We start from the raw sequence: 16,321 nt of genomic DNA on the forward strand, positions 1-16,321 counted from the left end.
ACGAGAAAATGTTAGAGAGCAGAGCTGCGCCACATTTGGCAGTGCTGAGCTACAACATTTTCAAAATACAGTGAAGTGCCGCAAGAATATGGCACACCCCTGTGTTTCCCCTAGCGCTGGAACAAAAAAAGCTGCCCAGTGCCAGCGCTGGCACCTGCCGCCATGTTGCAAGGGTGCCTGCGCTGCAGGGACGATTGTTTATGTGCAGAAAGGGACACCTTCCTGCACTTTAAACAGTCAATAATGGTGATTTGCACCTTCTATGAATGCAGCGCACCTGGCAAGAGCAGAAAAAATGAGGAAAAATTTATATATATAGATATAGATATAGATATGTATAGATTTACTATACTTCCTGTAGCCACCTAAATAAGACATGTAAGGACAACTGGGAGATAAACAATTACATACACATGACCACAAATCCCTCACAGCGTACTTTAAGGTATTACTAGCTTTGGAAGCTTCCTTGGTGAACCCAGTGTTAGTGTTTCACGTTTAGTTGTTGATGGCCGAGTTTGCTCTCGGTCACTCTCATAAGTAAACAGGATGAATGGGCGTGTACCTGTCCACGTGCACGTGCTTTTCCTCTCCATAAAGATGCAAAATAAATGTAGACTCCTCTCTCTGGTCATGGCACAAAAAGTGCATGCAAACGGCCCTCACTCACCAACACACGGCCTTCCTTCCATATATACACTTAAAATATACTTGCACTTAATATCATTTTATTCATGCACATGTATAAGAAAGTAACATATCACACGGGAGCATCAACCTTAAGTGCACAGGGCCCTGGCTCACAAAGCCCCCCCCCCCCATCACCTCTCTGAAATGCAGTAGTTGCATCAATGCACTTTCACTGTTGGCGCCTGTGCAGCACTTTAGAAAAATGCACGTGCGTCTTTGTTATTGTTCGCAGTGATACACACGCAGCGCTTGCAGACAAGAAGCGGGAAGTGCAACGCAGCGTTCTCTCATGATCACATCCACCCTGTGCACATGCAGAACATTACCATGAACATACATGTGCCACCTGCAGCCCTCCCCTCACGAGCACATACGAATGAAATGACCGCTCGCTGGCCTCATCAGTCATGCAGAATGGATGCTCCACACAGAATGCATGCACGTGACCCCACTGCCATGCCAGGCGCGCCCGCTCACCGCACGCACGACGAGTGCAGCCCGCACACTGCGTGCACGCATGTGTGCAATGGGAGAGCTGCGGAGCAGAAGTGCATTCCTGTGCGGGTCATGCACACCACTGATCAGCCCCGCCCCCTTCACGCAAAGCATATGCAATGCCAAGCACTCATATAGACTACACCGCACTGGTCCTCACATGCACGTGAACCGGGGAGCTGCAGTGCACACTTGGGAGGGCGTGACAGGGAGTGCGTGCACACCTCTGCTCACGTGAACCGGGGAGCTGCAGTGCACTCTTGGGTGGGCGTGACAGGCAGTGCACGCACACCTCTGCTCACGTGAACCGGGGAGCTGCAGTACAGTCTTGGGTGGGCGTGACAGGCAGTGCACGCACACCTCTGCTCACGTGAACCGGGGAGCTGCACTACAGTCTTGGGTGGGCGTGACAGGCAGTGCACGCACAACTCTGTTCCTCCCGCCCCCCCCCCCCCACAGCACATTCATGCCAAGCACTCACACAGACTACACGGCACTGGTCCTCACATGCACGTGAACCGGGGAGCTGCACTGCACACTTGGGTGGGCGTGACAGGGAGTGCGTGCACACCTCTGCTCTGCCCCGCCCCTTCATGTACAGAATATATAGCGCCAAGATCTCTCACGAAAATGCGGCGCTGGTCCTCCCAGGGACGTGTGGATGACTGCACTGCACTCTTGTGCGAGAGCGCACGCCGGCCCCAGCCCCCACACGCACGCACAGTGATGCCAAGCCCTCCCCTGCGCGTGCCGCTTCCCGCCCGGTGCGTGCGGCAGGAGGGGGGGCGGCCTCCGAGCTGCGCGTAGAGCAGTCCTCCTGAGTGGGAGTGACAGAGAGAGTGCCAGCGCCGGCTCCGGAGTCCTCCAGACGCCCCTCCGTCCGTGGATGCGCGTCTCCGGCGGCTCCCCCACCCCTCCTCAGACTCCCAGCCGCCACCGGCAGCGCGCAGCCCTCCGCACAGCTCGCTGTGATGCCGAGGGCAGGAGGGGGTAGCACGCGTGCCGCCCGGCCCCTGGTCGCTGCCGCCTGAAGGGGGCAGCAGAGGCGCCCCTGCCGGAGGAGAGAGTAAGGGGGCAGCCAGCGGGGGTGACAGAGGGACCAAAGTAGGCGGCGGAGGCACTTGTTGGGCGCCCGCGGGCGAGGATGGGCACCCTGCGGGACCTGCAGTACGCCCTCCAGGAGAAGATCGAGGAGCTCCGGCAGCGGGACGCGCTCATCGACGAGCTGGAGCTGGAGCTCGACCAGAAGGACGAGCTCATCCAAAAGCTGCAGAACGAGCTGGACAAGTACCGCTCGGTCATCCGGCCGGCCACGCAGCTCACCCAGAAGCCCTGCCCGGCCGCCCTGGGCGAGCAGCGCACCAAGCGCCAGGCCATCTCCGCCGAGCCCACCGCCTTCGACCTGCAGGACCTCAGCCATGTCACCCTGCCCTTCTACCCCAAGAGCCCACAGTAAGCCGCAAGCCTTGTCTCCATCACCTCTGTCTCTCGTTGGTAGTGTTGTTGTCTGTCCCTCCAGCGCCTCCTCCTGCGCCCTCCGCTTCCCATTTGTGTCCTCCGTCCTCATCATCCGTCGAACCCGTGTCTCACTAACACTCCTGGGGGGCTCGGCTTGTGCCGGAGGCCCCCTCCGCGGTACCCGCTCTCATCTCTGTCCTCTGTGTTGTTGTCTGGTGTCAAGGTATGTGCAAACCCTTAAACGGACTTTTTCTCTTCTTGGCTGAGCATGAAGCAAAAAGCGACCCCTCTTTCCTCGCTCCCCCCGCCCGCGACGCTCCTCAGCCCCCCTGAAAGATTAAAGCAATGTTGAAATGCGGCGCTGCATGCGTTTGACTAACTGCGCGTCTGTGCCTCTCTCGTGTAAGCGCGTGTTTCTCAAGCCATGTGTTTTTAGAAGAAAGCGACAAACTCCCCGGGGGGTGACACCGGTGGGAGGTTGACTAGGAGGTGGAAGGAGGCCCCGGGTGGGACCTGATTGGCGCAGCCTGTAAGTGACTGAAAAGGCGCCTGCCTCACTGGTCCAGGGATGCTGCAGGTTCCTTACTTACAAACACAGCACAAAGAACGACTCACTGAGGGCAGAGCGGGTTCTCGCGACCACACTTCCCTAATAGGTGATGCCGGCTTCGGGGAAGGAGGCAGCTCCGCATTTCATCCAAAGATAGAAAACGCGCACACGCTGCGTGAACTTCCTCAGACATCTGTTGCCATTGGCTGCTCTCATTGGAAGGCATCACCAGGGGCTTCCGCAGTGTAATTCAAGGCGACAGCCGGGAAGTGTCACCAAGAGGTCTGGGAAACACGCTGGTGAGAGCCTGAGTCCAGGGAGGAGAGATGAGAGAGATGTCATTTGACTCACAGGCGCTTCTCTCGGGCTCAGGTGCAGGGAGGGAGGCAGGTGGAGCAAGGCAAGGCACGTTTCAAAGCGGGTGGGTGACGAGGTATTTTGTGCATCTGATTTTTGGCCACCCTTGTGTTGCGTAATTCCACCCACTTCAGTTGACAATTGGCTGAGATGATGTTTTGGACGCTCTGTGTTCATGCCATATTTAGAGCGCCTAAAATGACAGCGCGTGGCCATAGTCTTCCAAGCGCTATCTTGTTTACAGTCGGAGATGCCAATCCAAGGGAAAAGGGGATGCCACGTCCAAGTCCCTTCCATCCAACGGACCCCCTCAGGTGCCTGACCCTTCTACTGTTGCTCATTTAAAATTCCAGCCACAACCCGTGTTTTAATAAAGTTATTAAAGCAGCGGCGAAGCGGTTACTAAATAAAGGGGGCTATTTTTCAGCTGAGGAGGATAGGTAAAGAAAGGGCGCAAAACAAAGTGGCTTGTCCAAGATCACACAGTTCTTGTCAGCCGGGGAGGCGAAGGCTGAACGTTGGTTCCCTGGCTCTGCAGTCATCGTTTTAGTTACTCTGTTCCTTCACCCCTCTGGTTTTAAATTGTGCTTTAAACTCTCCATGATAGCACAAGTCTATTAAAGCGGCGTTAAAAGTGTCGTAAGGTACCCTGACTAGTTTGAGGAATGCACATCCGAAATGGCCCTCAGGGATTCGGATCGTCGATTTTTGGCGAAATTGTGTAATGAGATGCAAAATGCATCAGAAATTGAGCCCGTCCTAATGTGTGTGGAAAGGCACCAGACAAGGGCATGGTTTGCATGCAAAACTGCGTGCGTTGTTCTGACTGTGTAAAACGTGCTCAGTGACATGGGAGAAACTGAGTAGCACAAAGAGGAAAAAAAGTGAAGTCTGCGAGGGAGCCTGACGAGCCACTTTTCAACATGACTGGAGGTGAAGGTTCTCTTTATACCTCTGGACTTTGTGCCCAAGATCACACAGACTGGTCAACCTTGGAAACAAATTAAATCTCTAGTGTACTGGTTCTACGACTGACACTTACTGGGGCCGTGCTCAGAATAAAAAGACATTAACTGGCATGTTTAATATCTTTTTATAGATTTTCTCAATATTGCCAGATAAAGAAAGGAAGGGCATAAAAGCACTTTGTACAACATCACACAAGTTGCTTGCTTGGAAGATGGTAGTTTCATCTAGGTCTCTATGGTTCCAAAGTGAACCACTAGAGAATATAGTTGTGAGTTTGAGGCCAAAGAGACTGCGCCTGCCTCCTCTGTGAGAAGAGTAGTTGATGGCGTAGTGGCGCTGGCGTGGAAGCCACTCGCCCAGCCCCTTTGTTGCTTGTTTTCCTGTCTTTGTCCTCAACCCGAAGCGAACCTGGGAGCGTGCGGAGCATGCGAGAGAAAGACTGCTTCAGCTTGTGCCCTCACCCCAGCGGCCACTTTTCAAAAGGAAAGTAAATCAGCTGGAGAAAGGGAGCGCACAAGACTAACGGAAACAAGAGAGCACACGGGGCTGAGACGGGAGCAAGAGAGCGCAGAGGGATGAGTGGGGAGCAAGAGAGCACACGGAGCTGTGAGGGAAGCAAGAGAGCACACAGGGATGAGAGGGGAGCAAGGGAGCGCACAGGACTTAGAGGGAGCAAGAGAGCACACAGGGCTGAGAGGGAGCAAGAGAGCACACGGATCTGAGAGGGGAGCAAGAGAACACACAGAGCTGAGAGTGGAGCAAGAGAGCACACAGGGCTGAGAGGTAGCAAGAAAGCACACGGGTCTGAGAGGGGAGCAGGAGAGCACACGGAGCTGAGAGGGGAGCAAGAGAGCGCACAGGTCTGAGAGGAGAGCAGGAGAGCACACGGGGCTGAGACGGGAGCAAGAGAGCGCACAGGGATGAGAGGGGAGCAAGAGAGCACACGGATCTGAGAGAGGAGCAAGAGAGCGCACAGGGATGAGAGGGGAGTAAGAGAGCACACAGGGATGAGAGGGGAGCAAGAGAGCACACAGGGATGAGAGGGGACCAGGAGAGCACACATGGCTGAGAGGGGAGCAAGAGAGCACACATGTCTGAGAGGGGAGCAAGAGAGCACACGGAGCTGAGAGGGGCACAAGGGAGCACTCAGGTCTGACAGGGGGGCACAAGAGAGCACGGGGCTGAGAGGGGAGCACAAGAGTGCACAGGTCTGACAGGGGAGCACGAGAGCGCACAGTTCTGAGAGGGGAGCAAGAGAGCACACAGTGCTGAGAGGGGAGCAAATGAGCACACAGGGCTGAGAGGGGAGCAGAAGAGCACACAGGGCTGAGAGGGGAGCAAGAGAGCGCACAGGCCTGAGAGGGGAGCAAGAGAGCACACAGAGCTGAGAGGGGAGCAAGAGAGCGCACAGGTCTGAGAGGGGAGCACGCAAGCGCACAGGTCTGAGAGGGGAGCAAGAGAGCACTTAGAGCTGAGAGAGGAGCAAGAGAGCACACAGGGCTGAGAGGGGAGCAAGAGAGCACACAGTACTGAGAGGGGAGCAAGAGAGCACTTAGAGCTGAGAGGGGAGCAAGAGAGCACACGGGGCTGAGAGGGGAGCAAGAGAGCACACAGGGCTGAGAGGGGAGCAGGAGAGCACACAGGGCTGAGAGGGGAACAAGAGAGCACACAGGGCTGAGAGGAGAGCAGAAGAGCACACAGGGCTGGCAGCGAAGCAAGGGAGCACTCATGTCTGACAGGGGGCACAAGAGAGCACGGGGCTGAGAGGGGAGCACAAGATTGCACAGGTCTGACAGGGGAGCACGAGAGCGCACAGGTCTGAGAGGGGAGCAAGAGAGCACACAGTGCTGAGAGGGGAGCAAGAGAGCACAAGCTGAGAGGGGAGCAAGAGAGCACACAGGGCTGAGAGGGGAGCAGAAGAGCACACAGGGCTGAGAGGGGAGCAAGAGAGCGCACAGGCCTGAGAGGGGAGCAAGAGAGCACTTAGAGCTGAGAGGGGAGCAAGAGCGCACACTGGGCTGAGAGGAGAGCAGAAGAGCACACAGGGCTGGCAGCGGAGCGAGGGAGCACTCAGGTCTGACAGGGGGGCACAAGAGAGCACGGGGCTGAGAGGGGAGCACAAGAGTGCACAGGTCTGACAGGGGAGCACGAGAGCGCACAGGTCTGAGAGGGGAGCAAGAGAGCACACAGTGCTGAGAGGGGAGCAAGAGAGCGCACAGGTCTGACAGGGGAGCACGAGAGCGCACAGGTCTGAGATGGGAGCAAGAGAGCACATAGAGCTGAGAGGGGAGCAAGAGAGCACACAGGGTTGAGAGGGGAGCAAGAGAGCACACAGTGCTGATAGGGGAGCAAGAGAGCACATAGAGCTGAGAGGAGAGCAAGAGAGCACACAGGGATGAGAGGGGAGCAAGAGAGCACACAGGGCTGAGAGGGAAGCAAGAGAGCGCACAGGTCTGAGAGGGGAGCAAGATAACCGCACAGGTCTGAGAGGGGAACAAGAGAGCGCCCAGGTCTGAGAGGGAAGCAAGAGAGCGCACCGGGGTGGTGGTGGAGCAAGAGAGCACCCGGCTGACAGGGGAGCAAGAGAGCGCACGGGGCTGGCAGCGGAGCAAGGGAGCACCCAGGTTTGACAGGGGAGCAAGAGAGTGCATAGATCTGACAGGGGAGCAAGAGAGCGCACAGGTCTGACATGAATGGGAGCACGCAGGCATGACAGAGGAGCAAGGGAACACACAGGACTGGCCGAGGAGCACACGGGACGTGCAGGTGAACAATAGAGCACCCAGGACTGGCAGAAGAACAAGGAAGCACACATAGCTGGCAGGGGGAACAAGGGAGCACATACGACTGGCGGGGGGAATGGAAGCACGGAGAACTAGCAGGGGGGCGAACACGAATGGAAATCTTGCAAGAGAGCAGCGAGAACGGGCAGTAGAGCACAAGAGCACGTGCTGCACCTCGTCTCCCAACTCAGTGACGTAGGCGGAAATGATTTGTGGTGTCTGCCTTGCTTCCCAAGCACGAAGCTGTCTAGAATCACTGGGTGGGCTGGCGTTGCTTCAGAGGAAATGCTGCATCAGGTGACAGATATAGGGTTATGGTATATGAATGGGGAAGCATAGACCTCGGTTTTCATATCCGTCAAGGCATTATAGCTTGTTTTTAAGAAGAAAGGCAGAGAGAGGGATCTACTGTGACCACAAAAACTTATGAACCGTGTCACCCCACCGTACCGTTATTAAGTAATCCCACACTAGGACCAAAAGCTGAAATACTTAAAAAAAGATATAGCAAGAAAGGGAAATACTGGAGAGACAGAAACATAATGTGAATAGTAAAAGGGGGGTCAATAGGCAGAGAGACAGGGACGCGGGGAGGTAGACAGACCGGCAAACTCGACAGACAGGGAGATGGAAAAGTCAGTCCAGTGATAGGTAGGTAGAGGGAAAGGGAGAGAAACAAGAAGCTAGACAGAGCGAGGTGGAAAAAGGTAGCTAGAAATGTAGGGATGTAAGTGTGCTCCTACAAAGGATTTTGTCTAGGCAGAGCGGGGCAACAGACACGATAGGCAGTTAGATGCATTGGTAGGTAGGGGGAACATCCTTTTCAACGCGGATGTTACCCCGCAGTGCTTTTACGACGCGTCCTTTACAACGCAAGTCGTAACCACGACTTGTGCTGGAGGGTGCTAAAGGATAAAGAATAGTATATTTACTATTCCAACGCCTTCCCTACTATCCACGGGGACTGGTGTTAGAATAGTAAATTATACTATTCACTATCCGCACCCAACAACGCAAGTCGTTGTAACGACTTGCGTTGTTAAAGACGCCTTGTAAAGGCCCGCGTTGAAACGGTACGCGTTGTACCGTCATATATCCGGTAGGTAGAGCTACAGTGAGGTACATTATACAGAGAGGTGCGCGTTAGGCCTGGGCGGTGAACTCAGCTCCATTGGCAGAGTTTTTCGAGCTCCACGGGGCACGCAGAGTTTAAAAAATACCCACTCTGTGAAGGGGAGTTTTTTCCTCGCTTGTGGTCTTTGGACAAACGCGAGCTAGGAAAATCCAACGCTAGACCACCTCCCTGCGAGATTTCTCACTGTGGGCGGTCGCGGATGGTCGCAACCGCTCGCATTGAGAAACCATTCGTTCGCGTTGAGGAAGCTGCCCCTCGACTAGAAAATCTACTCGAGCTCCTGACTTGGGGTGAAAAAAAAACCACAGGGTCAAGACTGATTTGCATATGGCTGGGTCTAAACTGGGGTGGCATGGTGAGCAAACGAACGATGGATTTAACCCAGATCTCTTGACTGGGGGTGAATGTATGATTTATTCAGCATTCCGTCCATCATTTGTTTGCGTAGCACCTGAAAGAAGCAGCACCCTCTCGCGCTGTGCATGGCGCTGCTTGTGCTGATTTTCAAGCGCAGGACAAACACCCAACACTAAAAATCAATGTGAATGGCACAACTTAATGCACTCTGCCCCTTGAAGAACTCCGTGTCGTATGGCAGAGTTTTATGGAACTTTTCAAACTCCGCCCAGGACTAATTCATATGTATTTAGGTACACTTGGAGGTTGATAAAGTTGTTGCTTGAGAGATGGAGGGGTATATAGGAGGTTAGAGAGGTGAGATGGGTAGACAGGTGGGTTCAGGGTTTCAGGGAGTAGTACAGTGGTAGGGGTGGAAAATTGGACGGAAGGTATATGTGGATGTCGGTAGGTTGAGGGATTGGGAGAGATGGGTTCATATGTAGGTGGCCACTGGTAGATGGGTCAATAAACTTATAGAAACATGTACAGACAGGCAGCTCCCTGTAAGCAGGCAGGTTTAATAAAGGCCCTGTGCTGCTCTGCTGAAAAGAATCATGAAACCTCAACAAGTCATTCTGTAAAATTTACAGAACCCAGCTGCAACACTTGCTATTTTCTTATCAATAATCTTATCAATAAAAATCCTATCAATAATCTTATTTTCAGTTGTATTTTTGCTTATTTGCCATAGTAATGTAGCTGTATTATGAGGTAGGAGTGGTAGGTGTAGATAGAGAGTTAGATATAGTTAGATAGCAGCCCCTTTGGCACAGGGGGCCCCCAATCCTTCAAGGGGTCCCCAAATACTTCAGGGAGCCCCCAGTCAGCCAAATGGCATCACATTCTGCAGGGGGCACCCTCATTGTACATTACATAACTGTAAGGTGGAGTAGTATACTGATAGAGCAATTATTAAGGGAGCAAGAGAGATATGTAGTTTGATGGAAAGGAAAGGAATCAGGCAGATGGATAGAGTGAAATGTATATAGATATAAAATAGGAAGGGATATCGGCAATAAGATTCCTGTTTAGGGAGAGAGATAGGGCATGGGCTAGATAGAGAGGTACAGAGGGCCCGATTCACAAAGGTAAACATACACTTTTTGTGTAAGTTTAACATTTTTTCGTATTCACAAAGGTATGTTACACGTAGTAACTTTACAACTGAGGAGTATCCACAGTCAAAAATTTACTAGTTCTAACATACCTTAATGAATAGAAAACAATCGTAAAACTTCACAAAAGTGTACGTTTATCTTTGTGAATCAGGCCCAGTGATTGGAAGGCAGTAGTTAAAGGAGATAACTTTGTGTGTGTGTTTGGAAATATGACAGTGAATAGATTGGTAGGTAGGACTAGAGAGTGAGAGACCTGTTGGTAGGTGAAGAAATTGGAAAGTAAATGGAAGAGAGAAAGGGGTGCAGGTAGATTAGTATACCAAGTTCATCAGATTCCGTCGATTAATATACTTTATGTTCCTATGACCTCTCCATATGCAAGAGTTTCAGGATTCAGGTGAACTAAGGGTGAGCCTTTTTTACTGCTCAGGTGAGAAAGTACAATTGTGCTTGGCATTAACATTTTTGCATTTAAGAGCCATCAGAATTAAAGGCATAGGGTGTAGGCATATTTTTGTCGTGTTGTATTTTGTTTAGGCATGGAAATTCATCTGGTTTGCACTCTATTTAGCACTCTAATGCTCTTACTGCTCAAGTTGTTCACTTTTACTGTTGGACCGGAAGTTCAGTGACAATGGAGTCTTGGACAAGGACCCCACTTCCTGTTTCCCAGGAGTCATGTCTTGATACCTAGGGTGTGACGAGGTTCTAATCTTGTCTCCCAAGAGGTTCATTATTGACTCACTTAAGTGGTGGCCATGTTGAGCTCAGAGGCATGGGACACTGAGATTTCTGACCTGATGAGCTAGTAACAATTATCACTAATTAATTGTGCTGTTTCTCAATTTGCCATCATCGGAAAGAGCTTTACATGTGTGGTCTGGATCTTTTGGAGGACTAGATTATTAATGAGGACTTGTATAATTAGCTGCCATGCCTCTGTGTTAGAATGACAGCACCATTTGTTCTGTGATGGTCTTTGGAGTATTGGCCAGGTTGTGAAATTATCCCCGGAAGAGTATGTAAATTACTTAGCACAGCACTCTCCTCTATATGATTAAATTGACACTTACGGATAAATTACTTATAGACTTTATTAACACGACCCCTGTGATTACAATTCACAGGCAGCTAAAAATGTATTTCTCGGTATCTCATCCTGGACTTAATTGTATTGTTAAGGTATATGACTCTTTTTCCCGCTGCCCATCACCCCGCATGTTGTTACAACGCAGTTGTTACAACAACCGCGTTGTAACAACGCATACCATCACCCCGCAGGTTGTAACAACAACTTGCGGAGGGGGCACTGGATGTTGGAATAGTATAATTTACTTTTCAAATCCAACACCTTCTCCCCCCTCCGCAAGTCGTTGTTACGACTTGCAGGGTAATGGTATGCGTTGTTACAATGCGGTCGTTGTAACGACCGCGTTGTAACGACATGCAGAGTCGCAGTTTCGTTGTTAGGGTTGTTTACCATTGTTAAGACCTCAGCTAGTAACTTCATTAGTGTGTATAACAGTAATTTATTGTACCCGGACTCTCAGGGTGCCTCACTCTTACTATTTGAAATACTTTTTAAGAGCCTCAATTCAAACAGATGTTGTTTAACCCCACACAGGTCTTATTTTGAATTGCGGTTAGCTTTAAACATTAAGACACAGCATGTCGTCTCTCAACAGTTAGTGTCTTCTGAGAATGCTGCGGTTTACTTTAGGTACAGAGAAGAAATATGACATTTTCAAAGTTTGGTATATGTCAGTTAAAGACAAAGGAAACTAGACTGTTATCAACATCTATGACAATGCCCCTGATTGTATAGATAAAAATCAAAATTCCACACTCTTCTGATGCAATTGAGGAAGTAATTTTAGAGTACACTCACCTGTTGCTGATGAAGTGGGCTCATTGAAGGCTTGGTAGTTGAGGCATGCCTTTTTTATGAATTGTTTTCTTACTGTTCCTCTCGGCTCATGTTTAGTGCAGCTCCTCTTGAACATCTATGTGCAACTGCATCAACGTTAATGAGTCAGAGGATTCAATATCAAATCTAAGTGGACAACCCGTCGGTCTTCTTCATATTGACAAGCGAACCAGATCATGATCAACTGGTTATGGGATCTGTTTTGGATTCCGTTCAGTCCTAGGTGACTAAGAAATTGGCCTAGCATCACTGTCTTAAAAAAAACATGTTCTTCATTGTAGCATCAGAGAATATAGAGACTGCAAATATTACAGGACTTCTTGATAAAGCTGAACCATTGTCAAACTATCTCTAAACAAAGATGGACACTCATTTGTAGCCCTGTTCAGTTACTGTATTAAACAGTTGTATGTCAGAACCATACAGGCATTTATCATGCCTGGCTCAATAATGCATCCGAACAATGAACGCATCTATTCAACGCATTCCTTTACCATGTAAGTCATTACAAAGACTTACCTTAGGGAGACACTGGAGTTGGAGTAGTATAATTTACTATTCCAACTCCAGTCTGTGCAACAGTTGGGAAAGTGTTGGACTTAAAGTCCAACATTAGTCCAACAACGCTCTCACAAAGGCAAGTCATTCCATTGACTTGAGTGGTAAAGAAATGCGTTGTAAAGACACATTTGTGGTTCAGACCACGATGTTAAGGCACAGTGTGGTTCGAGCCGCAGTGTAAAGGGTGTTTTCCTTATTAAACCCCTCAGTTTGATATGACTGAACAACAAAGAGCAACATTTAACTTGCTGTTTTGATTCATGAAGTCATTCCTGAAACACAATACTGACAGGAAACACCAAGCAAAACATAGAAATACCTCAGTTGCTACTTAATACAGAAGGAAGCAAACACACTGACAGGTATATCACACTGGACTTGTCAAGTGATCTGTCAGTTAGCCGATGTGTGGGTAGCCACTTCAGGCATTTAGAAGGCAATTAATGGGCAAATCACTGATGATATTACACTATATTCACAAACATCAGGGTTTAAATATTGAATATCAAAGCCCTGTCCTGAGGATGGGCTCACAAGTACAAAAGAGACAGAAACGTTGACACGTTTCCTTTTCTTGCTTCATCAGTAACAAAATGTGTTTACCTTCTTATGCATAACTTTTTATCGACAAATTAGCGTAGGACTGTTTCTTTGCAAAAGTGGCCCAATACTTTGCTTTCTCAAACTACTCAAGGTCTCCTCCGTGTTGTATGCTAGATACCTACAACCGCAGAGACGTTTTAAGGCATGGGCACAGTGGGCTTTGGCCCAGGGCCCCACCCTTTCAGGAGTCTTTTCCCTTCATTTATTTTTTAATGCAGGTGATGTATGAGAGTCCATTACAGACATTTTGCAGAGAAAGTGTTTTTTGGTTTCATGCAACATCCACAAAAAAGTTTCTTTTACATCAAAACAGGACTTCAGATAGGAGAATTGTGAGGGTGTCACAGAGATTACTTGCAGTAATATTAGTGAGCTGCTACCTATGTTAAAACATTGAAGACACACATCACTATCCCTGAATATTAGATGTAAACACGTAGAATTTGGACGAGCTTGTCTGTGTACTGCTAATGACCTAGCCAAAGAGGGCATGAAAGAGAGGATATTGAATCATACATTCAAAGCTATTCCTAACAGAGGCCCCCAAAATACGTTTGGTCGAGGCCTCCAAAATCCTTAAAATGTCCCTGTACAAACCCCATTTCTATATAAGGTTTGTTTTGTTATAATTTGTCTTGAATTGTTTCATTTATTGTTGTAGTGAAACGTGTTTTTTTTTCGTACACCTGATTTAAAGAATCCTTCTTCGACTCTTCCCTCCTCCATTATGGTTTTGGGTTTCGCATAACATGTGATTTTGCTTGTTTACCATGAAATTGCATGTAATTATGCAAATGCAAATTGCGTGAATTTCATACACTTCAAGTCAGCGTAGAAGGGTAGTTCCAATGACTTATGAGCAGAGAACCTGCAATTAAGCTGCAACAGAGGAGCAAATAATGTGGCAGAGTTTACTAAATTATGTGACAAGGAAAAGCAAATTATGTGGCAGCGTTCACTAAATTATGTGGCAGGAAAAGGAAAAAATTTGATGCAGTTTGCAGCATAATTTGCGGCATAGTGCAGCACCTTTTCTGACTGTATTACTCTATAATGTTTACCCACGTTCACACTGTTTTAGCAACGGTCTTGCCTCATTAGTACAACTGTAAAGCTCACATACAGCAATAAACTACTGAAGGGTGACTAATCAATCTTCATGAAGGACCTTTCACTGTGTGGCAACACAAGCTGCTGCATTTTTAGTAACTATTGATTTGTTCGATCTAGATTTTTGTTAAAATCCGCAAATTATGAAGGACGTGATGGATTGTGTGGCAAATGCGGCAAATCTATAATTATGCGTAAACACTGCTTCTGCAGAATCTCAATTCCAATGGCTTTGATTGTGATCAGCAAGTAACAGTATTCGTCTTCTTGCATACAATACCGAGAGCCCTAAAACCAAGGCAAGCAGGTGGTTAAAAAAGGCCCTTTATGTAAGGGTTAAATGACTTTTTAGGTCTGAGGAAGCCAGCCTCATCTGTTCAATGCACAGAAAGTGGGCTATGAGTCTGCCCCCTTCAAATCATTAGCTTGCTTGGGTGAGCCCCCTGCAGCCATGAGACATTGGCAATGGCAGCTTGGATTAGAACAGAGCGGCGTTTTAGCATCATGCTGTTGGTGGATTGGGTGTATCCTTTCACCTCCTAGGAAGTGCTTCCTTTGGAATACATGATGGTCTATTTTACATCTGAAAACTACCCGCAGCCTCCACACTTTTGATCTCATCTAGTTCTTTATCTCACTTATTCATTGCATCTAAAAAAACATCCTTTTTTGTTCTTTTTTTTATCAGTGCATGACATATTGGTTCACTTTATAGGAAAAAAGATTAGTTTCTAAGGACGCTAAAGGGATCCTGTGACGTCCCTGGCAACCACATTCTGCCACTGAGCTGCTGATAAGATTCAGAAAGCCGAGTAGATGCTATAAGAACAAGGTTTTAGTATGTAGGAAGTATGGCGCTCAGCTTGTTAACGTTGGTGTCTATGATTGCATGCGTAAGCTATGGTGCTAACTGGGAAGGGGAAACCTTTTAACCCCTTAATCTGTGTAGTACAAAAACGACAACATATACATTTGCTCGTCTCCCGTGCACACATATAGTAACCCAAAGTATTGTAACAAAGAATATTGATCAAAGCAAAACAGCACAGAATTCTTGGATGGTGTCTTTTGTTCTTTTTTTGCAGAGTTTTATATAGCGCGAACTAGACCCAAACCAAATCGGGTATCAGAGCGCTTTACATAGCACCAGTTATGTTACATGAGGACAGACATTCATTTTTGTTAGGCACTGGGAGATTAAGTGATTTGCCCAGAATCACAGGATGTTTGGCGTCGTTACCGAGACTCGAACCCATATGCCCAGGTCCGAGGTCGAGCGCCCTAGCCGTTAGGCCAACTCCTCTCCTCTACAGTTTGTACAGCGCAGCCAGCCAACATGTGTTTCGTCAGGGAAACCAGTAGTTTCCTGACTCTTCAGGGCTGGGAATGATACAAAAGTTGTCTTTAGAGTTGGGTACAGAGTGACATAATGTTGGAGAACAAAGTCCTCCTCAATTCTGTATGGTTATACATCACCCTAACACTGGTGGAAACCAAATTGAATAAAGAAACCCATCATATTGTGTTAGGGGAAACTCCCCAAAGTAGTACAGTTTAGGAAATGCACTGGAATACTATTATAATACATTCAAAAGTGTAAAACACGCACACACCAGGTGAAAAACCGCCATGACTAGACCAGAGATGTCTCGCTAATTTTTAAGAGGGTGCAGGGAATGTGCCCAAAGGGCACAAAAAGAGAAATGGAAGACCAATTCAAAAAAGGTCAAAAGACACAGATGCAATAAGGCAAAGTACCTGTATGGTAGTACCAATGCTAAGGGTAATCTGTCTGGTGACCAAAGGGAAAAAGAGAATGGGCATTGATATCAGTATAGGTCAATGCAAGCCTGCTTTGGAAAAATGAATAGGCCAGGCCTTTAACTGAAAATGATAATCAGACCTGTTGGCTCTGATAATGCCTGTTTAACTAAGGACCTCGTAAATAAAAGGAAGGGCTTGGTCGCCGGCATTGATATTGTGTGTAAGTGCACATCACTGAGATATGGGCAAGGCGGCCTCTTTGGGGCAGACCCAAAATCCAGTGCTAGGTCCTCCCTTTAGTCACAGTCAACCTTCTAAACTTTCATCCTCCCCAGCATTGACTGCGGGACTACCTTGCCCTTAAAGGCTTTCAAGATGTTAGTTATATGACAGCATTAAAGG

General features: G+C 48.6%; 1 protein-coding gene across 2 annotated transcripts in view; it reads left to right on the forward strand.

The window, feature by feature from the left end:
* PRKG1 (protein kinase cGMP-dependent 1) overlaps positions 1-16,321 on the forward strand; it is a 2,371,600-nt gene that overhangs the window by 363,763 nt on the left and 1,991,516 nt on the right. The window contains exon 1 of one of the 2 annotated variants that reach the window (XM_078642915.1): positions 2,020-2,637. The exons of the other annotated variant lie outside the window; for it this stretch is intronic. Within the exon in view, the coding sequence (XP_078499041.1) occupies positions 2,330-2,637 (308 nt within the window). The 5' untranslated portion in view covers positions 2,020-2,329. Of the gene's footprint in view, positions 1-2,019; positions 2,638-16,321 lie in introns of those variants that run through there. 2 annotated transcript variants of the gene reach the window in all.

This window comes from Lissotriton helveticus, chromosome 5_1 (assembly GCF_964261635.1).
Source record: "Lissotriton helveticus chromosome 5_1, aLisHel1.1, whole genome shotgun sequence".
Classification (NCBI taxonomy): domain Eukaryota; kingdom Metazoa; phylum Chordata; class Amphibia; order Caudata; family Salamandridae; genus Lissotriton; species Lissotriton helveticus.